General features: G+C 35.4%; 1 protein-coding gene across 2 annotated transcripts in view; it reads right to left on the bottom strand.

Moving 5' to 3' along the window:
• Window positions 1-21,287, bottom strand: part of LOC149794970 (E3 ubiquitin-protein ligase MID1-like) — a 43,198-nt gene extending 21,911 nt beyond the window's left edge. Inside the window, exons 1-3 of one of the 2 annotated variants that reach the window (XM_089964633.1) lie at window positions 19,944-21,287; window positions 10,537-10,719; window positions 2,618-3,318 (exon numbers count right to left, since the gene is read on the bottom strand). In XM_089964633.1, coding sequence (XP_089820759.1) covers window positions 3,197-3,318; window positions 10,537-10,719; window positions 19,944-21,162 — 1,524 coding nt within the window. In that variant the 5' untranslated portion in view covers window positions 21,163-21,287 and the 3' untranslated portion in view covers window positions 2,618-3,196. Of the gene's footprint in view, window positions 1-2,617; window positions 3,319-10,536; window positions 10,720-19,943 lie in introns of those variants that run through there. The other variant, XM_089964632.1, reaches the window with a different exon arrangement.
• Between the last annotated feature and the right edge of the window lie 957 nt (window positions 21,288-22,244).

Genomic DNA, 22,244 nt, shown 5'->3' with positions numbered 1-22,244 from the left:
TGACAATACAGAAATAGACAGGATTCTGAATAAGCTCTCTGGAGACTAGAGACTTGTAAATGCCGACAGCCCATTTAACATTTAATGACATCATCAGTTTCTACCAGCTTCTTGCATGTTGTCTTGCTTGGTCTATGCGTGTTGCATATAATTCATCAAACTATTTCTGTTGAGTAAAGTGTACATTGTTATTCCTTCCAATCACTTTTGGTGACCTCAAAATAGGGACATTTCCTGATATATTAATGCCACAGATACCTCTGTGAAATCTTTTTTGAGGCAAATAGTGTTCTCTCGCTCAGAAACAGTATGTCAAATATAAACATCATTATCAGGCAAAACAGATTTTAGTTTCAAAGGTCTGCTGAATCTAATTTAAAACAGTCTGCTGTATTGTTATAAATACAGAGCTAATTAATATATTTACTCATACACAAGTCACCATGAATTGTTTCCAAGAGAAAGTATTCCTTATTGTATAATGTTTCCTGAATATGAATAACGTTTCTTATTTTCTTGAAATATGGAAATTATGGTCTTCATACTGGTCTTTTATTTCAGCAGTGCTATACTTTAGCTGGCAAGAAAAAGCACTGATTTCACACTGAAGTATGTAAAACTATTAAAGGTTCAAAATTATGTTTCTATCAAGTTTACGTTAAAGGTTCATGTTGACATTAGCATATAGCAACTTCATCATCAAATCATGAAAATAACAATTACTTTGGAGTCACGGGGTGGAGTGGGGTGGCAGTCAACTTCTTTCATGGCTTTTTATGTTGATGCAAATACTGGAAAGTTTTCAAATTTAATTTTAATTTTATTGTTGAAATCCAAATCAGGCCCTAAAGACAAATTTTTCACACAAAAATCATCTATGGTTAAATATTACCTTAGGCATTTGTCATTCGTATTCATTCTTATAATAAATATAAACTGGATCAAACTTCCTTCTCTGGCAGAGGCACTGCAGCTCTCATAACAAGCAATATGAAACATGCTTTAACATGCACATACACCTTACAATCAGAGAGATTAGACTTTATAGTTCATATAATTTATGTGATTTATTTTCTTTTCTTATATCATATAATATTTAAAATTTACTTCACTTTCTTCCCAACTCATCACTATTCACAGCACGAGCATCAAAAGTGATCAGTTCTCAATAAAAGTGAACCCTTTAATACCATTTATCAGAATTATTAACCTAGACGACCACCATTCATAATGCACCATTGGTGTTAAGTACTTAGAGTACTCCATCATCATAAGTCGTTGTTGAGGAGTATTTCGAACTGGAGTTTTGTCCCACTAGCCACTTTGCAGCCTTTACACCTGTCCTCGTCTCTACCTACCATGACGATTTAGTCCCTATGTGAGTACTGTCTGTTGTTCACTTTTAGTTCTAAATGTACAATGAAGCACACAAGTGATTCAGTCATGGTAGCCCCTTGTCTGGATGGAGATACCACCAAAAAGGTTCAGTGGGAATATACCCCAGTTTTGTACTACTAGATACTCTACTCTGCAGTGATTGTAGAAACAACAACAAATCATACAGAGATAGATGTATCTAACAAGCAAGTCTATGGTAGCGATCAGTATGCGCATGCTGAATTGTTTCTTATTTGACTTTTCTGCCTGTAAATCCGTGTTATTCCTTCTTTGTGCTCATAACTGTCTGATGTTCCATTTCCACCAGAACTCTCAAACTCATTATTTCATTCTAGATTGCTACCAAGTACAATTTATTGATCATACTGAGACTGCTCTGTGAAGCTGCAAGTAATCTATTCTGGAAGTTTGGAATAGATGAGTACTCGTGAATGTAATCTCATCAAAATGAATTTGCTCGCACCACCAGAGAAACTGGTTACTATTAATATAGCTCAGACAACAACAACGATTGGTGCACCTACAATTGTTGATGTTGTCATGATTAAAGTCACACCAAGACCAACAGCTGCTGCCACAGCAGCATGGCAAATAGTATGTATGACCTAATACGCATGCTAATGTATTTCACAATCAACACAGTTCTCTTGTTAATTTCATCTCGCAGTTATTGTTCCGCTTTGTTTATTTCTTTTACACCAGTAGGACTGAAGGATCGTCATAGTTCTTCTATTAATAATACAGTTGCATATTTTAATTGCACAACATGCAAACTTTGTTTGGTCTCATCATCATGTGCAGGCACAATACCCACTCGCACATCTAGCCAGTACCCTTTATACTGGTAGAAATGTCATACAATCTTAGAAAACCTCTATCTCAGAAATACTTTAATCTACAGCGATTAAGCATTCTGGTTTTCTTACACCCTTTTCACTGAAATAGATGCTGATTGCGCCAGCAACTTTTACATCTAATGTCCATTTTTTCCAATAACTGTTACCCAAACAAGTGCGACCTTATTGCATAACAGTCGATACCATTCTTTTCTCATTTTAGTCAATGTTGGTTTAAAATATTAAATGGTGAACATAACTGGTGTGGATACACCAGTAAAAATGCTACTTCCCTAGTGTAAAAACAATCTCAGTGTTTTTTCACCTGATCCTGCAGTCAACGTATCAGTGTTTTCACGTGTTAATGATATAACACCTAGCTGACCTCAAGTCGTCATTGGTACATCAGTGTAGTTCGAGCTATCAATTTATATGGTACTTACTATCATTATATTGCAGTTTATGCGAGAGCATAACAACACTCTAACGCACATATTCATCAACAAGTATAACAATATTAACATCAATGTTGACATCTGCTACTAAATGGTCTAATACCCTGTTTGTAAATTCCACGACCAAATCACCAGTCAGATTCCATTAATTGTATACAATGACAAAAAGTCGTATATTAAACAGAAACGCCAAAGACCATTAAGTAAACATATGGATAGAGGTGCATTGCTTCAGATCAAATTTTATTGTTAGCTTTCAAACATATTGCTGTCATTTTGGAGTACCAGAGTCGGGTTTGTTACGTATAATTGCTCATTCACCGGGTTGATTATTGATTAATTGTGTTACTTGGCTCCATCTACTACTGTAACAATAACCGATTGTTAAGGTGTTAAAATTAGGGTTGTCAAAACCATTTACATCACCAAAAACAATCCGACCACCACCAAGGCTGCTTCCTTGCTTTGACTAATATCCTGTATACTTTTCTACTGCTTCCTTTCGTTTCATTCTTTACGTCCACAAACTGATGGATGTGTAGAAAAGTTTTCTTCGACCCACTCATCAAATTTGTATTGATTTTCTGCTCGTTTGATAATCGCCTTTTTCCCAGGTGGAGTCATTACTGCTGCAAATAAACAAATAAACAATGTTTAGCCATCCGTTTCTGAAATTCTTCTTCTTTCTCCTGTGTGCACACAGGTCTTGGTTTAATTGTTTTTTAGTGCAATCTTTGCAACTGACTCTTCGTTTAATGGTTCTACACATCGCTTTGGTACAGTTTTGTTTAGGCCATTTCCCTTCTGGGGTTTTGCTGATGGAGGCACAGGTGTGGCACGTTGTTGTTGTTCTAATTCTTCTTATTCTGGTACAGCTGTCACCTCTGGTTTTCTCTGTATCACTGATTGTGGTTCCACTGGTTGAAATTGTAAAAATTCTTTCCATAGTGCTTTGCCTTCTTCAGTTCTTCCTTCTTTAAAAGCAGTATGTGTTTGCTTAAATAATTCCACCGACTACCCATAGCTTGTTTCTATGCCATAAACTCCATGAATACTATTTTAGGCCATTCAAAGTTCACATGTCTTTGATGATATTCTTATGATGTGCTTTTTAGAAGGTCTGTTAAGAGCGACAGGGATAGGATTTTAAAAAATTGCCTGATGAGATACTTCGTTAAAAAAATTGAGGCTCTGTTGGCAACTCTGACTTGTAGTTGGGTGGTACGTCTGGTAATTTGGCAAGTGTCTTTTTCACGTCTTTGCTAAAAGCCTGGGTAACTTTTGTGAGTATATCTATGACTCCCCAATCACCTCTCGCAAACCTGTGATAGTTTCTGCAGTTGCTCCATTGGCATTTGTTTACGAATTGATATACAACTAAATTCTCACAATAACTAGCCAAAACCTGGTGAAATACCTATCAATGGTGTTAATTCTACGTGTTACCAACATTGCCTTTCTTATAAAGAATCCAATAATATCTATGTACGTCAACGTGCTGATATAGATCTGATCCATGACTTCAATGCAATTAACCCAACATTCCGAGAACAATTCGCATGATGGGTCATCAAATGTGATATGAAAGCAAAGATTGCGTTAGGTGGCACTCATTAAAGGTAACAATTATACCAGTATAAACAAAGTAACTAATGGACACAAAAAGCCACACATTATCCAAAATATATTACAGTCAACGTTAATATTGGATAGGTGATGCTGCAGAGGAACAATTAGCCAGTGCAGCCAAGGCCACTCATGGGATTGCCTGAGCATGGTTGGCTAAATAAACGTTGTGTCAATTTATTTACCCACATCAAAAACGATTTCACATGGTTGGTTTATGTCCAAATATGGCCACGATTGTTAAAATGGAAACTGGCAAAGAATTTCTTAGATCTGTGGCTGTGATGCTGGCCAAAATAAACATGTGGAAGTACATGTCAGACATGTCAGCATACAACATGACCAAGCTATTCTGGAATGATATAATATAACTCTTGCAGAAGGGTCATTCGGCCATAATAATAATAATAATAATAATAATGACCTTATTTAAAGAGGGTAACACAATTAGCTAAAAACTAATCTACCTTGTGGCCCTCATACAAAGAATTTATTTATTTAAGCTGCATCTCTTAAGCCACTGGATATATTGGGTTTGGAAGAAGGAAATAGAGTGGGCATTTCTAATCTCAGCTGGAATACTATTCCAGAGAAGAGTTCCAGAGTATTGGAAACTTTTTTTAAATAACTCCTTATTTGGTTTGGGAATTTTATACTGTTTGGTAGACATGGATCGCAGGTGGGGAGTATTACCAGGTAGCCTATACTGGAATAGTGATTGTAAATATTCAGGAGCACTATTCTGAGATATCCTGTACATTAATTTGGCTTTTCTCAAACAGATTCGGTCTTTAATAGGTAATATTTTTAACCTACCAGCTAAACTTTCCTTGCTTTCTTTCTGGATTGATATTAGCCCAAATGCTCTTTTTTGAAGATGTGCCAGCTTTGCTATGTTTTTATCATTTGAATTACCCCATACTGTACTACAGTAGTCCAAATAGGGTTGTATGTAACTGTTATAAAATAGTTTCCTGTGCCTTTCAGGGAGAAAATGTCTTATCCTACTGAGAAGCCATAAACTTGAATTGACTTTTTTACTGGTATGTTTGATATGTTCAGTCCATGATAGGTTATTATCTACCAGAACACCAAGTAGCCTATCATGACAGACTATTTGCAGATTTGTATCCTTCCATGTCAGACATAGTTCATCACTATCAAGATTTGTCCTTCTTTGCCGTGTTGAGATAAGTAATATTTTAGTTTTACCAGTATTTACCACCATGCCATTACATGTGCACCAGTTTTCCAGTTTGTTTAGTGCATTCTGTAAAGAAATTTCGAGCTCATGCTTTGTGTTTTGGATGTCTGACAATGTTGTGTCATCTGCATAGAGATCTGTAGATGATATTGAGTCTCTTAGTAAAAGTGGTAGGTCATTAATAAATAAAATGAATAGTAGTGGACCTAGAATTGAGCCTTGTGGTACTCCATATCTAATTGTTTCAGGTTCAGACAGAACATTATTTATATAAACATGTTGTGTTCTGTCATTTAAGTATGAAGTAAACCATCTAATTGTTCTTTCATCACACTGGTAGATTTTCAGTTTCTTCAAAAGGATTTCATGATCCACCATGTCAAAAGCTTTCCTGAAATCTACAAATACAGTTCCTATTATTCTACCTTGGTCAAGTGCTTGAAGAAGTCACATGAAAGAATGGATTAAAACTAGCCAGTGCGATTCAATAAAAGACCATTATTGTTACTCAGGAAAAAAATGATTTCACAGCCAGCACCATTACAACCACTCACAAGCTTGTTCTGTATGTGTATGCACCTGGACAGTTAGGTGGGAATCAATGTTGTGCCACTGACCCAGTATGGTCCATAGATGTGTTTACAATTTTGGAATGGACTGATAGTCCAAAACAGTCAACCCATTACCGATTGATGCCATCATCACCTGGTGGACATCACCCACCTAGCCATGCATTTGTGTGAGAGGAATTGCAGGTCGGACCAGCAAATATAGAACTGCCACCAGGATTTGTTTTGGCATGTCATTAACCAATATCAATCCTAAACTGACCAGTAACAGCATGAAGGCCAAGCGTGTAAGTGATAATTCCATTGGGGAGTACCCATTGCTTAGTATCCAGCAGGGACAAACTCACTTTAGTGCATTGGTATAATATTACACCCATGTGCTGGTTCTTGGAACAGATCATATTTGCGGTGTGTGTGAATTCATGACAGTCTTGAAGAAATTACAAGTACAGTTCGTGTATAAGATCTTTCTGCAAAATCGCTCATGGAATGTTGGTATCAAACTCATTCATCAAACTTGGCTGTGCCAATGTATACTTATTATCAGTGGTGTTGTGCATCAGCAGCAAATCAATCTCGGTGTACAGAATCTTGACCTGATCATAATAAAGTGGTTTGATCTTGTCTTAATAAAATTTGTACATGAGCAGCTTCAACAAGTCCAGCACGATCATACCAACATAGATTGGTTTTGTCAGCTTGAGTTTTGATATTTTACTGTGAAAGGCAAAACGTTTGCCACTGAAGATTTGTCTGGACTAAAAAAAACGCTGGGTCTGCAATGAGTCTTTGAAGTCTGTCTTGCTGATTATTAACCTGGAAATGATTGACTTGAATTTGCCTCAGATTATTTACTAACTTCCCCAGTGATAAATTCATAAATTGTATTGACTCAATAAACGGCAATTGTCCCAGCCAAAACACCATGTATTTTTCCAAGTTGCTGCGCATGAGCATCATGCTAATTGATGAGTCTGATGCAGTGGCTACTGCTTGCATTATTAAGTGGCCATCATACCCCCACTGCTTATGAAACACCAAAGGAAATTTTATTTTCCTGAGATAAACTCTCAACTACAAATTACACGTTTTGTTCTGCAACTCTGTAATGTGCCAGCGAAATCACAGTGATAGCAAACTTTGGAGCCAGGAATCATTGGCCTAGCTTTGCTCTTCATCAGTGGATCAGTTTTGCTCTTCTGTGAAAGCTTTCTCATAAATCCAGCAGTGAGTAGCTGCAGAGAACTCAGAATATTATCACTTGTGTCTGCTGGTGAGTAGAGCTGCTGCTGAATCCATTTTGCCGTAACTTTGATCAATCTGAGGAACACCTCAACTGTGTCTGGAGCACACTGGCCAAGATAAAAGACTGGCATACTACTACATAACAAAACCAGCATGGGATCTGTCAAGTACCTTGCACTCTTCGTTCAATATCAGGTGCATTTGTCTTTGTTAGCAAAGCTTTCCAATTAAACATTCAGGCATTCAAAATCTGTGTAGAAGATACATACGACTTCCATCTTTTGTTGTACTATTGTAAATTTGACAGTGTTTTTACCAAGTCCTCTCTTGCAGTCGAAATAAGTGAGATTTGAGAGCACTCTTGAATGTGATCACTGTGTCTTTGTGTCTAAGTTCAGTGGGCAATTCATACCACTTTACTGGGTCCTGGTATGCAAAAGAACGCTGTCCATATCACTTTGTTTTCATGGTGGGAATAATGAGTATACGATTGTCAGAAGAGGAGCGCAAGTACCCTGCCGGTGTGTACACACTGGTGGGGCCGGACAGGTATGCTGGACCAGAGTCCATCAGCAAAACGGAGCACAGAGAACAAACCTTGTGTCTGACTCTGTATCGAACGGATAGCCAGTGCATGGCACAGAGCAGCGGGGAGGTGCGCCCAGACCACGGCATCCCAGCATGATCCGAGCAGCTGTGTTTTTAACTTTTTGAAGTTTTTTTGGAGTAGATATTGAGATGAACCAGACAGAACTGGGCCACAACAATCCAGTCCTGAAAATACCAATGAACACACATATCATTGGTTATAAAGACTATAACACACTGTAAATAAAATCAATATATAGCAAAAGCTGCCATAAGTACACACATTCATTCATTGTACTAGGCTTGGCAGTGCATATATTGATTGGTACCACAGACTTGCCTATCTGAGTTCATACCTCATGGCATGAGATTTTAGCGTTCTAGTAATATGGCTCCGGGGTTCGTTCCAACTGGCCCTCTTTGCGGGCATTTCCTTCCGGGTGAGTCCCTACCCACCATGACTCAATCACTCATGTCACATAGGTGCATGTGTGTGTACATTCAAAATTAAAAAATAACAACAGACAATGCTCTTGCAGGGGCTAAATGGTCATGGTGGGTATAGACAGAGGTTAGCAGAAAGGCTGCAAAGTGGGACAGTGGGGCAAAAACCTGTTTATTTGCTACTAGAAGAATGAAGATATGGTCTGCTATATTGCAGACAAATAATGCGCCCTTCTTCAATGGTGTATCAAGAATGGTAACAGTCACGGAATACTGAAAAGCCTGTGCCATGACACGTAGTCCGAGTTTCCTCTGAGGGTATGCATTATATTTATTTACAAACATTAAGTGACTTCTATATAATATTTCCAAATTCTATGTACAACAACTTTGGAAATTTGTTTATGGTCAATATCACGGGACTATATGACATCTGATGTCATTGACAAGTAGGTGTGTAGTCATGTGACTAGAAATGCAAATAACAAGATCCAGGTCAAATTTCAGCAATGATGTACTTTCGTCTCATCTGTCAGTGGATTAAAGATCTAACAAATGCTATGGTTGCATTTCTATCGATTTCATGCAGGTATATCTTGATAAAAGGTCGCTCATGTTGGCTAGGTCAGCTTAAGTAAGCGGCTACCCTATGCCGAAACCAAATTGTGTTGGCGAATTACAACTTTTTGATAGGCAGTGGACTCGGACCCTACACCCCAACACCAACGTCCAAATATAAAAAATGGGGTAGCAAGGGTCAGAGGAAACTCTGACTACATGACATGATGCAAAAAAGAACAAAAACAAATATCCAACCAAACATTTATCTTTGAACTGCAAAATTATTTTTAATAACAATCCACAACTTGGCAAACAAACTAAAACTAAAACTAAAAAAACAAAACTAGCATGCATTCACTAAATATAAATCGCAAGATAACACAGCTCTGCTGTTTTCTGAGACTAATTTTGAAGCTAAAATTCTACAAATCGGTATATGCAGCTCTTGATGTGGTTTGACACTTTTTACTGCTGACAATGCTATATCAAGAGCTATTTGAAATGAACCATAAACCTACACACATTCTCGTACCCCTAGAATATGAACTCTAGGTTACGAAATGAAACAAGACTGATTAATCAATTTAGTAGAGTTATAAAGGACACAGCAATATACATTAATGTCTGCCTAATAAGGCCGAGTTGCACAAATAACAGATGACGATGTTTGGAAACAGTACTATCCAGTCGAAAGATGCCTGGCAGTGAAACAAATTATCTCCAGGACAGCAATCAAACACTTGGTTTATACAAGTATCAGAACAGCAATTACATGACGATTTACCATCAACTGCAGATCTATTTAAGGCCGTCTAAAATCATTACGGAGATATCAATAGGTCTATAAATGTTGACAGTACAATTAAGACTATTGTGTGATGTATCAGCATTGTCTACACAGCAGACACAAATTAATACTGAAGCATAGTGTGAAATAACAAATGTAAGCCACACCAAACTTTTGAGAACTTATAGTAAGTACGATATACTCTTGGGCAGACGTACAACATTCCATACATCAGTAATAACGGCATATTTTCCCTGGTTTTGACCAATCAAATTTTTGATGACCTGGTAGCAACATAATGCACCATAAACAACATTAGCAGTGGCACATGAACTTGAGTGGGCAAACATGGGTAGAACATATTCACAAAACAGACAACCCTTTCATTTCAATGATTATCTCATAGAATATCTAGATTGGTCACATCCCATCCCTATTGCCATGAAATTAATTTAGATCACAAAACAAACTTATATATGCTTTAATTTGGTCAAAAATCATAAATATAGAAAGAAAGAAAACATTTTTCCAATGACGTTATAATTAAATGACCACATTCTTTAAAGCTGATCGGTCATGTCCCTGCCATATTACCAAAAAAAGCCTAATCCCTGCACTATTGCCAAAACCCTAATCCCTGCCCTATTGCCAAAACCCTAATAACTACCCTACTGCACAAACCCTAATTCCTGCCCTATTGCCAAAACCCTAATCCCTGCCCTATTGCCAAGAAATTAATTTAGTTCATGAACCATACTGATCCATACTCTAATGATATGAGCCGATATGTCAACCTAGAACGTCAATAACAAAGTCTTTTTACCTGCAGTATTCCCTGATGTGATTAATGTATTTCTTTTGCTTTTCACTGGCTTTTGACTCTCGTTGTGCCCATCTTTACTCACTGTATTGACCTCAGAGAGGTTGCTGGAAGGGTCACATGCACAGATCTTTTGACGATAACAGTCTGAACTGTTTTCAACAGAATTCCCATCCTCATCAGAAGCTATAGAAAATTAAGAAAATTAATGTCATCAAACACTATGCTGAGATCAGTATTTATATAATATAGAAATATACACACACACACACATATATATATATAAAATCTAGGGTATGCATCATTTGCATTTACGTTTCCATTTACAATTATTGCTGGGTGGCCGAGTGGTCTAAAGCGCTCTCCGTTACGGATCACTGCCATCTCACCTCTGTCTGCGTGGGTTCGAGTCTCGGATTTGGCTAATGTGGGTATGTGAGAAAGCTTGCCATTAGCTTCTCGTGGGTCGGTGGTTCTTTCCGGGGGTTTTCCGGGTTCTTCCTCCACCATTAATATTGGCCGCCATGTATAGCCTATCGTGTGCTGAAAAATGGTGTTAAACCCTACAACAACAACAACAATTATTGCGACATTTTAGTGATTAGTTGTTTGCTTATTGTAATAATACTAATAATAATAATGCTTTATTAACAGAGGGTGACTCATTAGAAATAATAATAATAATAATAATAATAATAATAATAATAAATAACAATAATAATGACCATATATAAAGAGGGTAACACAATTAGCTAAGAACTAATCTACCTTGAGGCCCTCATACAAAGGAATTTATTTTTTTAGCTGCATCTCTGAAGCCACTGGATATATTGGGTTTGGAAGAAGGAAATAGAGTGGGCATTTCTAATCTCAACTGGAATACTATTCGAGAGCAGAGTTCCAGAGTATTGGAAACCATTTTTAAAAACTCCTTATCTGGTTTGGAATTGCTGTTTGGTAGACATGGATCGCAGGTGGGGATTTTTACCAGTTAGCCTATACAGGAATAGTGATTGTAAATATTCAGGAACATTATTATGGGATATCGTGTACATTAATTTGGTTTTTCTCAAACAGATTCGGTCTTTAATAGGTAATATTTTTAACTTACCAGCTAGATTTTCCTTTCTTTCTTTCTGGATTGATATTAGCCCTAATGCTCCTTTTTGAAGATGTGCCAGCTTTGCTAAGTTTTTATTATTTGAATTACCCCATACTATATTACAGTAGTCTAAATAATGTTGTATGTAACTGTTATAAAATAGTTTTCTGTGCCTTTCAGGGAGAAAATGTCTTATCCTACTGAGAAGCCATAAACATGACTTTTTTACTGATATGTTTGACATGTTCAGTCCATGATAGGTTATAATCTACCATGAACACCAAGTAGTCTATCATGACAGACCATTTGCAAATTTGTATCCTTCCATGTCAGACATAGTTCATCACTATAAAGATATGTCCTTCTTTGCCGTGTTGAGATAAGTAGTATTTTAGTTTTACCAGTATCCACCATGCCATTGCATGTGCACCAGTTTTCCAGTTTGGTTAGGGCATTCTGTAAAGAAATTTAAATTTCATGCTTTGTGTTTTGGATGTCTGACAATGTTGTGTCATCTGCATAGAGATCTGTAGATGATATTGAGTCTCTTAGTAAAAGTGGTAGGTCATTAAAAAATAAAATGAATAGTTATGGACCTAGAATTGAGCCTTGTGGTACTCCATATCTAATTGTTCCAGGTTCAGACAGAACATTATTTATGTAAACATGTTGTGTTCTCTCACTTAAGTAAAAAGTAAACCATTTAATTGTTCTTTCATCACATTGGTAAATTTTCAGTTTCTTCAAAAGGATTTCATGATCCACCATGTGAAAAGTTTTCCTGAAATCTACAAATACAGATCCTATTATTCTACCTTGGTTAAGTGCTTGAAGCCATTTATCAGTTAGGGAGATCAAGGCAGTCTCACGGGAATGTTTCTGTCTAAAGCCTGATTGATTACGGTGTAACAGCAAGTGTTTGGTTAAATATACCATGAATGAGTCATGGACACGTTTTTCAATCAATTTTGACAAGTTTGGTAGTATTGAGACTGGTCGGTAGTTATCAGCGTCATCCTTAGAACCAGAGTTGTGAATAAGACTTACTTTTGCAATTTTCCATATTTTGGGGACAGATGTCAGGTTGCAATACTTAAATTAATTATGAATGCTATCTGCAATAGCAGAGGCAGAAGATTTAATGAGTCGTGGAGCAATCTGATCACGTCCTGTAGGTTTCTTGGTATCAAGTTCACTGAGACATTTTTTAACAAAGTGTTTTGATAATGGGGCATAGAGAAACATACCTCCTTAGAGATTTTGCTGCATCAGAACTTTTTCAGTTCATTAAAGTTCTTTTATATCACTGGTTCTTTTAACTTTGTGGTAATGTTGGTGAAAAAATAATTGAAAATATTTGCAATGTCAGTGTCATCAGTGACTATGGTGTCATTTACCAGAAGTGAGTGAATTTTATTTGTCTGATCTTTGTGTGTTCCTCCAATGAGTTCATTAAAGACTATCCAAATGGAGTCCGTGTTGCTCTTTTTCTTTTCAAGCAATGATTGATAATAATTTCTTATAGCTTTTTTAATCATACTTGTTATTTTATTTCTCCATACTTTATATTGTGCATGGTTTCCCATAGCACTGAATTGGTCTCATGTTTTCATAGCATCTAGGATTCAACAGTAAGCCAATTAGGTTGAATTTCAGTCTTTACTCGATGTACTTGGAGTGGTGCATGCTTAGAGACTACATCCATGAATAAGTCAGTCCACACCCTCAGAGCTTCATCTATGTCATCCAAATTTTGGATTATATTCCATGGTACTTTATATAGATCATTAAGAAATTGTTCTTCATTAAAATTTTCGAACTATCTGTATGTGATCGTTTTGTGTGTATTTCTCTTATTTTTCTTGCATTTAACCTTTCTTGTCCAAAAAGTAGGATAGTGGTCACTAAGACCAACATTTGGTACGTTAACACAAGCCACATTGTCTGGTAGGTTGGTATAAATGTGATCAATAAGAGTGCTCGATTTTTATGTTACCCATGTAGGCTCATTTACCAGCTGGTCTAGGCCTAATGATTCAATAAATTCCATCCAGTTGTTCCTTATTTGAGCATTGAGAAGGTCCTTATTTATATCTCCGAGTATATGTGTTTCTTTCTCCTGTGCTAGAACATTTTCTATTTGTTTCAAAAAGTTATCATTCCAAATTGTTTTGGATGAAGGTGGCCTATAAATGAAACCAAGTAGGAATGATTTTGCATTATTTTGACAAATTTCCACCCAGATCCTCTCAATTTCATGTGACTCCATGTCAAGTCGCCTTTCTACATTTACATCTTCCCTAATGTATACAACAAGACACACACACCCGCGCTGTCTCTCTGTCCCTATATAATGGTTTATTGTAGCCTTGACAGTGAAATAGATTATCACTGTGGTCAGCATTTAATTGGTTTCAGTGAGACCTAAACATGTATATAATGACAGAAAAACTTACAAACAACAGTGCAAAACATTTGCGAATATATATATATATATATATATATATATATATATATATATATATATATATATATATATATATATATGTATGTATATATATATATATATATATATATATATATATATATATATATATATATATATATATATATATATATATTGTTACATGCAAGGGTTCTCTCTCTATCGAGCGAATCAAGCACTTTAGTGAATTTGGGCAGGAAGTCCCTTGTTTTCCCCTATTTCCAAGGACTTCTAGACAACAACTTTTGTCAGCTGGAAGTTCTCATAATTCTGTGCTTTAATTCTTCACTGTTCTATTTCTATACAAAATCACAGCCACATCTTGAACAAAATCTCTATTAAGCCAAATTAAATTTTACATGATGAGTATCAGTTCCGACACTGTCCTGATCAAAAACCAAACATTTTTGTGTTAATTACAAGCAACTTAGTGCAAGGAAAATAATCTTAATGTTTCATGAGCTCATCTCTCATTTTGAAACAAAGCTTATATACTGCACATTTCTTGTCTTCATTTGTGATTTATTAAGTGAATCATGGTAGATTTCAGTATTTAAAAAAAACACATAGCCAGGTTTCCATGTGGTGGATGCAAATCAAATTGTTCAAATGACTGTGTTAAATGTTCATTGCATAAGAATTGGTATCATAGAAAATGTCAAGAAATCTCGGACGATGAATTGAAAATGTGGGGAAAGAATGATCTGGATTATGTGTGCATTTTGTGTCGTACATTGGATGGTAAAGAGTTTGACTACCTGATGGGCATGCATCGTCTGCAGAATGTAAGTATCGGCATTTATTTATAATTTGTAACTAATTTTAAATTGCATAGGTTAGTACACGCAAAAACTACATTATTTTGATATAGACCCCTAATTATGTGTGTAGTTATCATGTAGTACCATGGATTTTGAAACGATTCAATGACCATTTTATCTACTAACAAATGCAGCATATGCAGGAATTTACATATTTTAATTCATCTAATATTTATATTTTTTTAAAACAACATAAGTGTGTGCTATAATTATGATACAACCTGATCACAAGACATTGCAAACCAATCACACCAGTGAACTTCATAACATGATGTAAGCTAATCTTCACATCAGATGGGACAAGAATGCATTCACATTTATATAGTGTATTTCACTTTCTGTGTGAATAACGTAGTAAAATGATTCAATTACTAGAATGTTATATGGTCCACGTGTTTTTTTCTTCTTTTTCAATGTCTATTTCCACTTACTGTTGTATTAAGTTATTGTCAACCAAAATTTAGAACTTCTTATTATTAATTGTAATATATTTATATTTCATTTAATAATAATGCAGTAAATTCAAAACGGTTATTGGCTAGTAGAATCTAGTAATGTTATGTCAGCCATCACACACATGGATCCAGCATGTTGAGTTTAAAAAAAGTTCAATTTTCGATAATGGCCACTAGATTCGCAACATCTGCGACTATACATAGCAAAAATAAATCCCCTGCCCCTTCATCTGCCTAGATCAGGAGAAGGCAGTCTATAAAATTAACTACAAATGCATGTTTGTAACTTCAGAATCTTTGGATTTCCATTGCAAATTTCATGCCAAATTTCATATCTGTAGTGTATATACATCTTGCCATGGTTTATATCTTTTTCGGTGATAGTAAATCACAAATATATATTTATGATTGTTGATAAATATTTCATAAACACATAAGGCTACACATTTAAAATTTACATTAAACTAAATATAATATTTGTTATAATCAGCCGGTTTGGATAGCGATCACTTTGCTTTAGTAAAGCATCTGAACATCTTACTTTGTCACAATGAACGTTTATTAATAATTTTCGGCATATGTGAAATTAATGGACACAACTAAGGATGCGTACATATAAAAAAAAAACTGAAACAAGAAAAGAATTTTTTTATGTAAATCATACCAAGGGCATTGAAAGCTAAATGTTACCATGAATAATCATTCCTTGTAACAGTTTTCAAATGCCAAACAGTAGAAAAATCGTTGATGATCAAGACACGTGCGATGATATGCATATAATAGACTCCTTTGATAAATAAAGAGGATTTGTAGCAGCAATTAATTAAATTAATTGTTATCACATTCAAAGCTGTTATGTAATTATAATCAGATTAAGGTCACGCTCAACCATTAAACAATACGGATTGATATAAGCTATGTATCTTCAACGGCTATGAGTAGTGTAATCTGGAGAAAAAACATTGGATATAAACATTTCGAAAACTTTTTGAAAAGTACGAAGAAAAAAGCAATTAATTAACAGACAACAAGGGACGAAATGAGACAAATTAAGGAATGACATTATAGTTACGCAAAATGATATTACAGTGCAAAACATATCAGATAAACCAAGTGAAGATTATTTCGAGGTTGTGGTGGTTTTAATAAAATCAATAGTGGTAGCAAATATATGTGTCATGAAAGAATTAAAGGGAAGGAAATTGAAGAGATTGGAAAGGAAAACTATAATATATACGTAATGCTACTTTTTTAAATTTTATCCTTTGCAACTTTGTGGTCTTTTTTAAATTTTGAATCTTTAAGTGTGTCAAGGCTTCCGAAAAAGTTGGAAAAAAAACCAGGCCAGCTGAAACGGCCGGCATCAAAGCGGACTAAAAAATATTATAAATGACCAATTGGATGAAGAAATGTACTTAAAGATTATTCTTTTTCACCATCTTAATACCGAATCAATATAATAAATAACGAATCAAGTTAATTATGTAGGAGTGTGTGTGTGTGCATGAGAGAGAGAAAGAGAGAGAAAGAAAGAGAGAGAGAGAGAGAGAGAGAGAGAAAAACCACTTCTGTATGACAATAAAATATTTGCAACATTTGTTTTTGGTCATTTATATATTTTTAATGGTCATTTATATGGAATCCTGTTAGGGTCAATTGTTCCATCTCTCCATCGTGTAGTATTTGGCCGAGCGATGAGGTGATGCGATACAGTGATTTGTCATTTATCTCTTAAGAGATTAAAGTCGAAAGATATAATACTAGTAAATTGCATTTGTATTTATTATTGATCAACCCTACACAAGAACACTAAGTTTTAAAGAAAAAATTGGGGGAGGGTAGAGTGTTGTCATTTATAGGTGAGACGGTAGACACAATGCGATTTGGTGTGGATTTGCCTGGACTTGTGTGTGGATTTGTGTGGATTTGAGCAGATTTGGGTGTTTCGTAACACCCCATGTGCCTTGCAACATGAAGCCATGCAGTATGAGGAAATAGGCCTACTACAGTTATCAGAGAAAAAAATGAGCATATAATAAAAAAAAAGATATATTTAAGCAAACAATGCAATATCTAATGCTATTTTCAGAATGTGATTCCAGGCTTTTAGTTAGTCCTTATTATTTGAAATAGTAACACCAGCAAATAAAATCTGCTGTTCCCCTTTTAACAAGTCAGGAATTATCCCCACTTGCATCACTCATGGCCTATTTAGACCATGAAAGTGTCTATTCACACAGCCACCGTGTGGCTACTTTTTAAAACTAATCACATGGCCAATGTGCAGCCAGAACAGAAAATGCTATCCACATGGCAAAAAGTGAATGCATTGTGGACAAGTCCAAAATATTACTGTTTCCAAATTTAAAAGAAAAAAAGGAAAGGAAAAGAAAAAAAAAAATTCTGCTGCAGAGGGAAAATCCAGCCACTTCCATCGTCATGAAACTTATTGATAAAGAGCCTCTTGTTGTTTTATGAAAGTAGAATATAGTCTGGATCTATATAATTATGTTCCTGAACAGTATGATTTAATAGTGTTAAAAATACTTGCACTTCCAAAACCAACAGCTAAACTTATTGTTTTTGCTATCAGTTTCAGAGCATTATGCATTTCGGAGCAGACATTTCATTTCGTTGGCATCATGTGATAACATGTAGCTAAATCCCGTAATTGTACACATTATGCATAGCAATGACCAACAAACATCAACTTGCTTAATACACTTTCAGTGTAATCCTAGAGGTGCAAGACTGAGAGTCAAAAATCACCTTGGTGTCAAAACTGGGGGTCAGACTGAGTTAAAAACAAACTGTGGTATCAAAACTGGGGGTCAAATTAAAAATGGGGGGCGGGGGTCTCTGAAGGGCAAATGAGGGTAAGGGGAAACACTGACTTTCATACCCATTCAAAATACCTTTATTTTTCCATAAGGTCAATAACTGAAACCCTAGGTGCAACTTGTTTGTTGTGGACCATTAAATGAATAAAATCAGGTGACTTCTTACCTGTGCCAACACTGCATTTTTATCTCCTATTGAAGCTCATTAATGAAATAATTATAAAATTTGCTCTTGAATTTAATTATATTTTCTTCTTTACTTTTTATCCTTATTTCCAGTTTTGAAGAAAAAATCTAATACATGTATATTGAAATCAATGTATTTGTTAAAAGATAAATATTTAAATTATTGTACATTAACATTTATGTAATTTTAGAAACTAAACCTTATTAGGTGCTTGTAACCCTGTCATAAATGCATTACGGACAGTTTACATGATTTCAGAATGGTAGAAAACTGCATCATTTTTGTGACAAAGAGGCTTTAACTAAAGCATACATAGATGTTAAAGAAGGAAAAAATTTGATTCATATTAGGATTATTTGTTGTTATATTCGCCATTGTTGCCATTTCCTGTGATGGTGCATTTCTATTCTATAAACAAAGTAAAGCACTCATAAATAAACTGTCACGGAACAAATGCCTGTAGCCATTAACAGCTTTTAAATTTTGAATTTCAGTACAGGTATAATGATAATTCAAAGTGCAGATGAACTTGTTTTTAAACAAAACTTACATTGTTTACGAATTATTGTGTGATTTCTTCTTAAGATCTCCGAAACTGATACCTCAAGGATACAGACGAGTATGCCTTGTAGCTCATTGCTATTTGAAACGATCGTTCCACACAAATCATCATTGTAGATGTAAGACACAATAATATGGAGAACGTATGCTTTATTGTGCACTTGGCCTTTCTAACCATCCAGTTAGGACGAATGGGCTGTTTACATGTGCATTATAGGCAATTTGTCTACACAAGATATGGTAAGAGAAGTGTTTGTGTTACTGCAGAAGATGAAGCAGTAAGAGTATAATATTTTACCAGTTTTACCTACAATCACTATAAAAAAGAAATGAATGTTTAGGTACATGGCAGACATACAAACAGCTGCTTTAAATAAATTATGCAACTGGCGGCTGTGCGAATAGTCCTTCTGAGCTCAGATAAGTACATTTTGTATGGTACACATGCAGCGGCCATGCGAAAAGTCTTTTTAAAAGTGGCCACACGGCAGTCGTGCGAATAGCTTTGACCTTAGACCACATGATCTTTATTAGAGACATCGACCTTGGAATTTATGAATGAAATCGACATGCGTATTATATGACTCATTCCTGAAAGTATGCAACTCATTGAAATGATCTTATAATTAAAAATCACTTTAACTAAATGACCTTCACAAATTATTATTATAAATATAATATATATATGATAAGGATATACTTAATGGTACATATACCTATAGTGCATTAATATTTTAGAATTTCAAATAAAACTTTTTGAATTTTTTTTAGAAAAATTATAAAATATCATTACAAATCTAAAATATAAATTTCAAAGTTTGTAAAATATCTTATAAACTTCAAATTATGATTCATTTAAAAATTCTGCAAAAATAGTGCTTTTTGTGGATCACATAAGTTGTCTTACTTTATATTTGTCAACTGTATCTGTTGAAATTAAACAGAAGATAATTTTGTACCTAAATCATATGGTGTGGTCGATATGCTTGGTTGTCCTTCATCTATCATTGCTCGTATTGAGTCTGAAGTCACCGCGTAATTATTCTGGACAGGTAGACATTTTTTAAGTTTGTTTTCTGTAATTTCTATTTGTGCAATCTGGCTCTCGGTTAGCTTTCTCAATGAAATAAAATGTTCGTTCAGTTGGATCCTGGTTTCAACTTGTCTAACCTCAGAATAATTGTCCTGTATAGTTTTCTCACTGTATGCAAGCTGCTCTTTAATTTTGTGTAGTATTAAGAAACTTTGATGTCTGTTACCATACTTCACAACTGTATCAAGGAGGATTAGAGAGTCTTTCAAGGCTGCTTTCAAAGACTGACATTTTTGCATTTCATTGCATCTTTTCCGTGACTCATCTTCTAATAAACATTCCCTTTCCATTGAAATCTTGGACTTTGCTTCATTTAATGTAGATATTAACTTATCAATTTCAATTGTCATATCTTTAGTCGAAGTTTCCAGTTCCTGTAAGTTTTCATTGCTCGCTGCATTATATTTGTCAAGATGACTTTCCAGTTGTTTTATTCTTTCCATCGTCCTCGAAGGTTCTTTGGCCTGAAAAAGTTTATCAGCGTGTTGCTTTAGCTTCAGTATATTGTTACATCCCTTGTGATAATCAATAATACAGTCTGAGCAACATATAGAGTCGTGCGATGCACAGTAAAAGTTCACATCCATGTTCGAATGATATGTGCAAGTTATGCTCACAGAAAGGCTTACGGCTATCGAAGGGTGGGCGATCTCATCAAGCGTGAGGAATGTATGTTCCCGTGAAACTCTGCTCTTACGATGTACACTATCACATAATTCACACAAGGCTTCTTTACACGTGGCGCAGTAGGAGGCGGCAGCAATGGACGTATCAACGTACAGACATGGGTCACAGAGCTGGTCTACTTTCGTTTTCGGTAACAAAGACTGCAAAATGGCATTTACTGGGAAATGTCCGGCCCATTTTTCTACAGGCAGATCAGATGGCTTTGTTACAATTTTCACGCACACGGGACATTTAAAGTGGTAAACTTTCTCTTCAGACACTGTTAAATTATCTATCAATTTTTCCAAGCAATGCCGACAAATTGAATGCAAACATGGAAGTAATATGGGTGTGTTAACGATACTACTATATTCCTGCAGACAAGTCGGACACGTCAAATGACTCGAGTCTGTCGCCATGATTCAGCCTCCCCCTCAAATAAAGGGGTAGAATGTCACCTCAGTCAAGTCTGTCATTCATCGGGGACCCTGAGCATTTTGAAATTATTTTACGATGCGTCTTACATCTGTGGATATTGGCTCCAACCTGGAATAGGCCATTTCTGGAGATATTGCGCGCAACAACTGGGAATTCCAAATTGTTGGGCTCTTTCTCAAGAAATTGCATGGTCGTTAGCTCTAACTTGGAATAGACCATTTCTCGAGAAATTACGTGCAACAACTTGGAATTCTCAGAGGTATTAATCGGTGTGTGTTTGTGTGTCTTCTGTACTTTGAAATTAAGTATAAGAATAAAGACTTTTTACAAAATCAGTTCTAACTACAACTCTGCTATCTAATTATTTCATATATCTTTATATTTATTTAATCTCAAATTTATTTTTCAAGTCATGTTTTTCTTTCATCAGTAATTGTACTTGAAATATGTTTAACAAAAATATTTGTGCCTAAAATATGTTTGAATAAACATTTTTTGCAATATTTGTGAGTAGTAAAGTGGGGCGATAGGGCGGCAATGGGAATTAACATTACAGAACCCCACTGGGCCTGTATAGCGACAATGGGAATTAGCATTAGAAGACCACATTGAAGTACACCCTTGGGCCACAAGGGAAAAATCACGAGTAAGAAAGAGCATTTTCTCTGAACAGAGACAGGAGAAAATTAGTATAGAACAGTACAGAGCAAGAGTACTGCCCACTAAACAAACAAAATTATCTTAAATATAATTGCTTTTATAAGTCACAAGACCTTCAATTTGAAATTTACAAGTTAATACATAAAGAAACTAAAAGACCTGTCCATAGTCAATATGGAGGAATTAAACCTACATATCTTGACTATGAACATAAATGGAATTACAAATAAAATAGATAAAATCATAAAACAATAAAAAAGTTATGACATATTTTAATACAAGAAACGCACAAAATGCCTGAGCATGTGGTGAAGAAACTATAGGAGGAATTAGACGCCTTAGTTGTTACCAATAACCAACCGTCCGAAATCTTTTCCAGGGTGGCTACAATTGTTCGGCGTTC

Source organism: Sinohyriopsis cumingii, chromosome 7 (assembly GCF_028554795.1).
Source record: "Sinohyriopsis cumingii isolate HCF-2022 chromosome 7, ASM2855479v2, whole genome shotgun sequence".
Taxonomy (NCBI): Eukaryota; Metazoa; Mollusca; class Bivalvia; order Unionida; family Unionidae; genus Sinohyriopsis; species Sinohyriopsis cumingii.
Note: the sequence above shows the minus strand (reverse complement) of the source record. Positions and strands in the feature narration are given on the sequence as shown.